Here is a 10,662-nt window from a genome sequence, read left to right on the forward strand (position 1 = left end):
CCCAGACGCTCCAGGAGGAGGTCCTGCTAACAATATTGATAGAAGTGGAAGGCATCCTCAATGCGAAGCCCTTGGGCTATGTGTCATCAGATGTTGCAGACCCAGATCCCATGACTCCTAATATGTTGCTGATGGGGCGGTGGGATCCCTCCTTGCCACAAGTGTCTCACGCTCTGGTCACATTGACCAGGAGACCATGGTATCCTTGCCACATGAGGTGGACCACTTTTGGGCACAATTACTTACCATTCCTTCAAGGCCACCAGAAGTGGCAACAACATGTTGAGGCCTCACCAACAGGGCATCGCTGTAATTGTAATTGTTGATCCTCAGTTGTCATGGGAATTTGCCATGGGATGGTAGTGGCTGTGTTTTGTGAGAGGACTGCTGTTCAATGTTCAGAATGCGTCATGAAAGGAAAAACCCATTCTTCTGTCCTACATCATTCCGTCGTCTCACTGCTGCTAATTTGTTATGCTGATACTGTCACCCATTAAGTTCTCCGGGCCTCTGTAGACTCTCTGAACAGAGTAAAGAAATATAATTCCTCCGTGTCCGCAATACCACACGTGTGCAGCAAATTCCCTTTCCTTGCAATTTACATGCTTCAGATCAATGCCACAGTACCAAGACCAAGACAATACTAAGACTCACTTGTAAATATAAACAATGACCCTGTCACCCATCTGGATAAAGAAGCCCTTGTTGTTCCAACTATAATTACACAAACTTATACTCACTCAAGACTCAACAGCCCAGAAAACAAACTACTGCCAGACTTTGTGTAGGAAGGAAAACTCACCATGTTGCTCCATTTTTCGTTTTAAACCTCATTTCATTGTTTCCTACAGCTGTGTATGGGATCAGCAGTTTGGCTTACAGTCTATGTGGAAAACACTGTGCATGAAAAATACTGATCATAAATAAAAAAGTAAAAGCTCAGTGGGGATATAAATACTTCACATATTCCTACTGATTATACCCAAAAGTGTCAGTATCACAAAACTAATAAATGATTCATGACTCCTCCTTGCAAATTTGTCCACAGGGCTCCATCAGTTAAACTGAACTGCAGATTGTGCAATGGATACTATACTTGGAAACTGGATTCTTTATCAGTCCTGAATAATTTGTCATATAGACAAAGCATCAAAGTCACTGTGGTATTAAACTTATTCTTATCACGGGCCTCTCTAAAACTACATGGGTTTTACATAAATTTAGTTTGGATACAACTTTAATTTTCCATCCAAAGCTATCCATCTTAGGGATCAAATGATGATCAATGCTGACATGATGAAAAACATGAAAAACATTAAGGATCCTACGTCTAACAGCTGAAAAAGAATCCAGATCCAATGGCTGCAACCACAACCAAAAAACAATGGAAAGAAAAGGTTAAAGGTGTTTATAATGAAAAATGTCTGAAGAAGGAAATGTGGTGTGGTGGTGGTTAGCACTGTCACATCACAGCAAGAAGGTTTGGGGTTTGAACCCCACTCACCCCGGGGCTTTCTGTGTGGAAAGTGTATTTTCTCCTTATGTGTGGGTTTTCTCCATGGAACCCCAGTTCCTCCCTCAGTCTAAAGCCAACCGTGGACGTTCCAGGATAAGTGGTATACTGAAAAACATAGATGGATTTAACAAGTGTGTACATAACGGGATATGTTGAAATAAAATATATAAAAAGTTAAAAAGAAGACTCCATCTTAATCCAAGAAAAATAAAAGGTTTACAGCTTTTGCCTTCATTTAGCCATCATGTACAGTGACCAGCCAAATACACATGACAGATTTATTATGTTGAGAGAAACAGTCATTTACTCCTATTCTTATGTTTTATCCTTTTTCAGGTTTGCTGTTTCTAAATTACTTTGTGGTCATTTGAATAAACCTTTCCATGTATGCATGATATGAAATGAAACAACAACAACAATAATAATAATTATTATTATACTTATTAGGGACAACCATTCTCTCCCCTTGGTGAATCAGAACCAAACAGCACATGATTTTGTGCTATCTATCAGTGATGTTTGACAGCTGTGTTAATGCCATTTTATTTTTGCCTTTTTATGCTGAATTTTTACCAGTAAATTGTCCTTATATGTTGTTGAGTTTCTCCTGGAGGAAAATGTTTTCTACTGGAGTGACAGGAGCTTTGCGGTTACGTGATGCAGTTGCTGTTTTTTAGTTTGAAATAAATCTTAATTTACCAAGAAGTCTCTGCACATTATTTTCAATTTCAGATAGATTTCAAAGAACCAGATGTCTCGAGTCACGAATACCAATTTATCTGAAATTGGACTGGTAGATCTAAGCCATGATCAAAGTCAATCTTTATAAAAGTCAAAGTCAATCTTTGGAAAAGTTGATCCTTGAAATGGAAAAGAAGTGGAAGCTGATGCTGACCTTCTGTACATATGATCAAGTTCATGATTACTATGCAGACTAAGCAGAGAAGCTACTGAGAAGGGGCTTAGGACATATAAATTACTTTTAATTGAGTAAACAGTGACATTGAGTAGCTAATATTTTACCATTAATCTGATTTTTTTCCCCCCATAGTTACTGTACTTCTTCTGTTATATTTTCTCTAATGCTGTAATGCTCTGTTTACAGGACTTGCATTGGGATTGGGTTTGCATATAGATATGACATGTTTGTTTTGTTTGTTATTGTAAGGGAATAAATAAAGAGAGTTCTTAAGAATAAGACTGCAAATTCATGGACATGGGATAGTTAAATATGTCTCAAAATGTCCACCAGGAGATTTTTCATGAAATGAAAGACTGATTTTTTTTTTTTTTTTTTTGGACCAGAGTGCATAAAATCAGCAGCTGGGAGACTGGGAGAACTTAAATCTGCTACGGACTTATTGTTATTCCAGTTAGAAACAGAAATCTAAATTTTTATTTTATAGAAGAGGACCTTAAACTATTACAGACCTTTCATTTAGATCTTTAAATCTGTTGGATTACATAAGAAGCTCATAAATGTCTTTTAGCGTTGTTTACTTTAAAATTAGCTTATTTGTATTATCTCCTGCCAGAAAGGTCCTAGTAAACACTATAAACTAAACTATTTGCTAAAGTATTTGCCCATCAGCTGTTTTGTGTTTTTGAGCGTATTCAAACATCTGCAGTTACACAAAATAATGTTTGCAGCATTTTATACCTTACCATACAATCCTGGTCTAATCAGGTGTTACAGTCTGTGGCTGCAGGTAACCATAGAAACAGTGGCGTAGCTTTGAGCCTGTTCACCAACCAGTGAAACAAACTGAATCTGACTCAGTAAAAACCTCTCAAAATTTATTCAGGATCAGACACCTCAGCCATAAGGTGAGATAGGCAACTACCTGGTGAACTACCTTTTCTTTTCCTTGCAGCTGCTCCCTTCAGGGGTCGCCACAGCGAATCATCTGCCTCCATTTAACCCTATCCTCTGTATCCTCCTCACCCACACCAACTATCCTCATGTCCTCCTTCACTACATCCAAGAACCTCCTCTTTGGTCTTCCTCTAGGCCTCCTTCCTGGCAGCTCTAACCTCAGCATCCTTTTACCAATGTATTCACTGTCCCTCCTCTGAACATGTCCAAACCATCTCAATCTGGCTTCCCTGGCTTTTTCTCCAAAACACCTAACATGAACTGACTCCTTGTTCTTGTTGCTGAAGATAATTCTTTATGACTCTGGCTGTCTGTTGGGGGTCATTGTCAAAATGAATTTGTGATTTGTGATAACACAGCTAAAGTCCTTTTGCACAATTCTTGATATGCAGTATAGGCACATATTCTAGGCATAACTTAGAAAACACCCTGATCACAACCACAAATACCTGACTGACTTGGCACACTGCAGAGAACTGTGCACTTAATACTAAAGCAAGGTACGTTTTCCTCAAAATTTGCTGCAGTGCATAAGAAAATGTACAAGTTTTGCAACACAGGCTAGTCCAGTAAGCAGCTCATGTCAGAGGAGCCAAAAACCAAAGTAATAATTTAATTTATAAAAATGACTAAATTAATTTCTGATTTACTATTTCAATTTCATTAAATTGAGGTACTAGATTAGCACCTAATGAGTCAAACGTCAAAAAATGCCAGATCCTACATTTCCCATAATGCATCTGTCAAAACTGCTGATGTTAATGTCCTGTATCAGGGTTTGTTTATGTGTTGTTTATTCATATTGCTCTTTGTTGGCACTATGGGATGTACTGCCTCCACTAAGTGCGTTGTCTGTTGCCAGGGCAACTGTCATATACCAGGAGCCGTCTCCTGCCGTGTCCCGAGTCGCCAGGAGGGGGCGCCTTTTGTCGGTGCTGCTGGAGGCGGAGGCGCCTCCTCAGCCACAGAGAAACATGAGGGAGCTAAAGTGAACATTTTCTAGGGAGAACTACGAGACGCATGGGCTATTTTGCCAACAGCACCTTGTAGAGTGTCACTGACTTTATTACTGTGAGCTTGTGTTATTTTTCTTCCCCCTGCTGTCAGCAACAGATCTCATCATCATCATCATCATCATCATGAGGAAGATCTCCGGCAAACACTTGTGCTTCTTATTGCTTCTCCTCTCGCTGTCCTGGGCAGAGAATGTGAAGAGAAACGTGGGGGACAATGACACTGACATAGGTGAGGACTCTTTGGTGGTGAACACCCCACAGTCAAGCTGATTTTTTATTTATCTATTGGATTTATTAATTAATGATGAAGGCTACATCATCAACAATTAGCCTGTGGTGAAGATTATAAAATAGAGAATGACTGTATAAAAAAATTGTATGTAGAAATCACTGACTGGTATGTGTTCTCTATGTTTCATAGTTCCTTTATAAAATGTACACTCAGTCGTCAGTCTATTTGGTTCACAGTCTAATACAACAGTCCTACAGGTGATGTGTTGTGGGGAGGTCTAAGGTCATTTGGTGCTGCTGTTGAGCTGTATGTTATACCGACAGGTGTTTCTGTGATTTGACTCACCCCATTTATATCTCTGGGGCCAGACTGAATCAAGGATCCACTGTGTGTAACAGCTATACACTCACGTTTTCTGCAGTTTGCTGCTGAAGTGGTAGGCAGAAGGCTGTAAGTTTATCAGAGCTTTATTATGTTTTATGTTTTGCTAAAACAAGTGGTGAGATTGAGCGAAAATATTCTTGTTTTGTGCCAATCAAAATATTTTATCAACAGAAAACACCTCAGACTATTGATATGAAGAGTGTGTCATTACAATTTCGTATCTAAAGCTACAAAGCGTGCAGCCTTAGCAGAAAGCCAGGCATGAAAACTCACCGAGCTGTGTGACGGTATTTTCTGCAGTGTAACAGATAACAGATATAATAAAACAGGTCCCAGCCAGTGAATCTGGCTGTGTCAGCTATACATTGCAAAACAACCGATTAGCATGATCTGTTTCAAATTTATGCAGCTGTCTTCACCTCAAGTTGATCCATGATAGAAGTGTCCCTGCTTCAGTGTAATTATGGAAATAATACTCAACAGTGATGCAATTTTCTGTCAAGAGAAATAATTTCAAAAGAAAAGCACCGTGGCAGTTTGATTTAGTCAACATTGTCTTTGTTAGGGGATGGAGTAGCTCAGTTGTTACCAAATGAATTTATGAATTAGTTTAAGAAGCTACGTTCTGGGGTCACATGTTGATAACTGCGACATGTTGACAACAAACACCTCCTGAGGATGATTGTGAGCTGTGAAGTGGGTCTTTAAATTTTATTATTTGCATTTTTTTTAAATTTGCAATATTCACAGAAACAAATGTCACAATTAGAATGAAGTCAGAAACCCTTACACAAAGACACAACCATCACATGCACACATTTAAAAGAAATAATGATAGAACTAGACTGGCCAGCGCTCTATGAGGCTGTGCTTAGCACCTCAGTGCTAATTCACCATAGCAATATGCCCTCAGTGACAACGCTAACACGTTTAGCAGGTAGCCTATAATGTGTGAACTGTTCATCATGCTAGCGGACAGCTGAGGATGATGGGAATATGATTGTCTCTGCAGGTTGAATTGGGCAAATTTAAAATTTGAGCCAATGATCAAAGTTACATTTTATAGTCGGGCACCATGGGTATGTGTGCCAGATCTGCTAATTCCTCCCATAGTTGCCAAAATTATGGTATGAAACCAAAAATGTCTCCCTCTTGGTGACACAAGAGAAAAGTCAGAGGAAGTCAGTAGCATCTCGATGGCACCATGAAGGTCCTATTCTAAAATTGCTGACACATTTCAGTATTGGGGACCAACTGACTGACTGACATTAACACTATCATGGCTAAATGTATCAGTAGCAAGTTTTGACGTGAGAATTGTACAACGCTACAAAACATTGCCCTAAACTGAAACAGTAGTGTTGCTGACTAGAAATGTAAGCCTTTTAACATACTGAAAAATAAAGGTCACATTTTTTCCAATATTTAATAGACATGTCCTTAAATTTAACGGACTGTGTGTTACTGGCTGAATTTTGATGAGAGGCGAAGTAGATTTCAAGCGGATTGGAAATAATTTGCCGGTGAAGTGACAAATGATGCACATGGGGAGGATGAAAGAGACATCCTAAAGAAAAAATAAACATATTTTATGTGGCTGTTTCCCTATAATATTCCATTAAGTGTTGCGGTCTATCACTAGTTACATAAACAGGGGCATAAGAAAAACATTTACTATATAAAATATTTTTTTAACCCAAGAAAGGACAGACTCCACAGTTGTTCTTTCTATGAAGAGGCTTCACAAAGGTCAATCCATGTGATGACAGAGTAATTGGTCTCACATGGTAGCATGCACAAATTGTAAAGTCAGTGAGGCGGTATTTACTTGGCTCATTTAGAGGAAAATGTGTAAGTAATGTAGCTATAAATTCCATATAGTAAAACCCAGTTTCTGGGTGTCTGGTGCCAAATTCACTGCCCCTGCCCACAAATTAGTTGGCAATGAAACTCTACACTGCTCCTTGTGGGTGGTGAGCCCACAGGGCAGCAGACCTGATATTGTCTGTTCGGTCTGATCCCAAACTGGCCCCATGGATACTAGCCAGAAGCTGCTTTGTTGTTTCCCCTTTGCATATTAATAATATAGGTTTCATGAGAGTGTGGTGAGTTTTTTCTATTTTGAAGAACTTGAATTGACATCCATTGAAAATACAATATGCAAATAATTATAGTAAACAATGCTTATTAAGGAGTAAACAATTTTTAAAATATTATTTCCCTCCCTAGGTTGGAGCCGAGTGAAGACAAGACAGCTATTTTCAAAACAAAAGATTTCTCCACCACAGGAAAGTAACATTCCTGTAAGTTGTCTTTATTCTTCTTCAAACTGCCTTTGTATGCCACATAATGCCACTGTATCTTCACTAATGCGTCAGTGCGTCACACCTTGAAAACAAGGGCTCAGAGATAAAAGGCTCTGCATGTAAATAGTGAGGACAGCTGCCAGTGTAAGTTTTGTATTTGTTGCATGTTTGTGTGCATGTATCTGCCCCGGTCAGATTTCAGAGTTGTAAAATACAATATAATGGCAGGCAGCCATGTAGGTTCTCCACACAGCTAACACCTGGATTTTATTATTCTTGAACAGGAAAAACCATAAAACATTATAATAAAGTGACCGATGCCATTAGTCTGCACATGCCGTGGCTTTATAGCAAAGTACAGCGTGCTTCAGTCTGCATTAAAAATGCAATGTTTAAAATGTGAAAGGTTTAGTGGGTATGGTGACTGAGTACTTAGCACTGTTGCCTTATAGCAAGAAGGTCGTGGGTTCGCAACCTGGCCTTTCTGTGTGGAGTTTGCATGTTCTCCCTGTGCTTGTGTGGGTTTTCTCCAGGTACTCTGGTTTCCACAGTCCAAAAACATGTATGTCAGGTTTGTCTGTATGTGGCCCTGTGATGGACTGGTGACCTGTCCAGGGTGTACCCCTGCCTTTCACCCAAAGAGAGCTGGGATAGGCTCCAGCAGATCCCTGTGACCCTGGTTAGGAATAAGCAGGTATAGAAAATGGATGGATGGAAGATTTAGTGGCTTCTAGTGGTGAGATTACAGACTGCAACCTCCTGAGCACACTCCATCCCCATTTTCAGCCACGGGGGGAGGTACTGTGGGGGGAGGTACCTTTAAAACAAAATGTGGTTCCCTGTCTAGAGCCAGTGTTTGGTTTGTCCATTCTGGGCTACTGTAGAAACATGGTGGCACAACATGGCTGCCTCAGTGAAAGGAGACCTGCTCCCTTGTATATTTAAAAGGCTCATTCAAAGAAAATGCAACAGTTGGTATTTTCTGGTGGTTACACACAAGATATTTATGTCATTAATACTATATTTGATTGCTACTAATAGATCACTCTAAATATTGTACATTAATTAATTAATTGAAGTAACAACAGGCTGTAAACACATAGCCAGCACTGGCATATTATCACCTTGTAATGCAAACTGTTATTTACACCTTCCATCAGATCTGGAGTCACATTTAATTTGGATTCAAGCTTGTGGTCTTGACTAGAGCACAGAGAGATTTTCACTAAAAAGCTTCCTGCCATCTAAAAATGACAATGATGAGTGTGGCAAACTAAAACATGAAGTTGCATACCAAACAATTAGCCGAAAGGCACTAACACACACCAACGCTGAATTTAGAACTGAGGTAAATGGTAAATTTCAAATTAGTGCCGCTTTAAAGTTTAATTCTTTGTGTTTAAACATTTCCTACAGATTGTGTCTCTCTTGGTGTTATTTCAGAAACGTAAGTCAAGCCACATAAGCTCTGCACGTCGCTGCAGCCGTGTGACAGAGAGTTGCTTCTCTCACCTGCCATGCTGCGACCCCTGCACCTCGTGCCGCTGTCGACTTTTCAACACCATCTGTCACTGCTGGAGGATGAACACCCGCTGCTTAAAGAAGACATAGATAGAGCACACCCACACTGCCCAGTACCTGGAGATAGACAGGGATAGACATAGATAATGTGTAGTGTACACAAGGAAATCACATATACACGTATACTGCCTTGGAAATATATGAAGAACCAGTCAAGGTTTTTTTCCACTGTTTGTGGCTTTTCACACTTCTCTGATCGGGGAGGATGTTGTGTTTTTCTGGCTTATACATACAGTATACTCATACATGTACAGTAAATATATATATATGACTTTGTGTGTTTTATATTACTATATATATATATATAAAACAAAGAATATGCGACATGTGCTTTGCCATGAATGTAGCCACTCACATATAACCTGTGTTGTACCTCAAGTATTTCCTGTTATTTTTGAATGTCTTTGTCATTTTGACTCTTCTGCCATATTAAAAGGTGGGAAGTGATACTGAACTATTTTTTTAATTCACTCCATTAAAAGAAAAAAAATAAAACTTCAACAAATTTGGGTCATCCATCCATCTATCCATTATATAACACTTGTGATGCTGGAGCCAATCTCAGCTGACATTGGGTGAGAGGCTGGGTACACCCTGGATAGATCACAGTCTATCACAGGGCTGACACAGAGAGACAGACAAACACATTCACATTCACATTCACACCTATGGAAAATTTAATCATCAATTAAGCTAACCCCAACCTGCCTGTGGGAGGAAACCCACACAGACACAGGGAGAACATGCAATTAATGATTTGGTGCCTCCTTTGTAGGAATGAACAATTATTCATTTGTGGATTTATAAGTGAAGTCTTTATATTTTAGTATTGAATAAATGTTGTAAACTTATATTATGGTTGTGTTTTCCTTTTCCCTATTGTTTTTTTTAAATGGAAATGTCATAAATTATGTGACAGGAAGAGGTTTCATTTAGAAAATAAGAGACATGTTATTTAAAAAAAAAAGCTAAGAAAAATGTTTGCTGTAAGCTATCTTGAGGATAAATAAGGACTAAACCTGTTTTGCATTCTTTTCTCGGATGGTTTGAACATTAAGCCTGTGTTTAGGGGGCCAAGTGTGTGTTCAAAAGATGTGCATAGACACGTGTACCCTGTCTGGAACATTGTCTCCCCCTCTTCTGATGGAAATGAGGAGGAACTATGTGTGATTACAAGAATAAACACAAATATTGAAATCTAGCATTAGCAGTTATACTTTTATTGATTTCATAAAATCCATCACTGTGGTTTTTGTCCTCTAGAGCCATTAACATGGAGGCAAAAACAAAGAGGGATGTGTCCATGATAAAAATAAAAACCATATTTCATTCATGTATATATGACAGTGCACAGAGTTCATATAGCTGAACATGTCATTATGTAAGATTATGTCAATTAAGCGTAAAGTTACACAGTTATATATAAAGGGATGACAACATGAGGAAACATTTATGTTTAGCTTCATTATTTGTCTCTTGCCTGATCACCCTGTTATTTGACTTGTATAGCAACATTGCTTTTAATTTATCTGGGTACATTAAAAATGTGAGCAAAACTATGTAAAGCAAGACTTAATGTACTCGAGAGCAGGAACTGAGACAAACACTTTTAGGGCAGCTATGGAATTTATTGGTATCAAAGAGGAAGCAAAAACAGCATGAATGTGAGTCAGAGAGGGACTGGTGCAGACGTTAGTGCACAAAACAAAGAGAAACCCATCAAAACATCACTTAAACTACAGCCAGCCTTA

At 38.9% G+C, this 10,662-nt stretch overlaps 1 protein-coding gene across 1 annotated transcript; it reads left to right on the top strand.

Annotated features, from left to right (window-relative positions):
• Positions 1-4,386: 4,386 nt before the first annotated feature.
• Positions 4,387-9,034, top strand: asip2b (agouti signaling protein, nonagouti homolog (mouse) 2b). Its single transcript, XM_026314258.1, has 3 exons — positions 4,387-4,637; positions 7,254-7,327; positions 8,774-9,034. The coding sequence occupies exons 1-3, from the start codon at positions 4,532-4,534 to the stop codon at positions 8,939-8,941; spliced, it is 348 nt and encodes a 115-aa protein (XP_026170043.1). The 5' UTR covers positions 4,387-4,531; the 3' UTR covers positions 8,942-9,034.
• The last annotated feature ends 1,628 nt before the right edge of the window (positions 9,035-10,662 follow it).

This window comes from Mastacembelus armatus, chromosome 17, assembly GCF_900324485.2.
Source record: "Mastacembelus armatus chromosome 17, fMasArm1.2, whole genome shotgun sequence".
NCBI classification, from domain to species: domain Eukaryota; kingdom Metazoa; phylum Chordata; class Actinopteri; order Synbranchiformes; family Mastacembelidae; genus Mastacembelus; species Mastacembelus armatus.

Excerpts from the sequence above, each read along its gene's own strand:
- asip2b (XM_026314258.1), top strand. The coding sequence starts at position 4,532 with ATGAGGAAGATCTCCGGCAAACACTTGTGCTTCTTATTGCTTCTCCTC. Across the intron at positions 4,638-7,253 it reads GGACAATGACACTGACATAG|GTTGGAGCCGAGTGAAGACA; the intron begins GTGAGGACTCTT and ends TTCCCTCCCTAG. Across the intron at positions 7,328-8,773 it reads CACAGGAAAGTAACATTCCT|AAACGTAAGTCAAGCCACAT; the intron begins GTAAGTTGTCTT and ends GTGTTATTTCAG.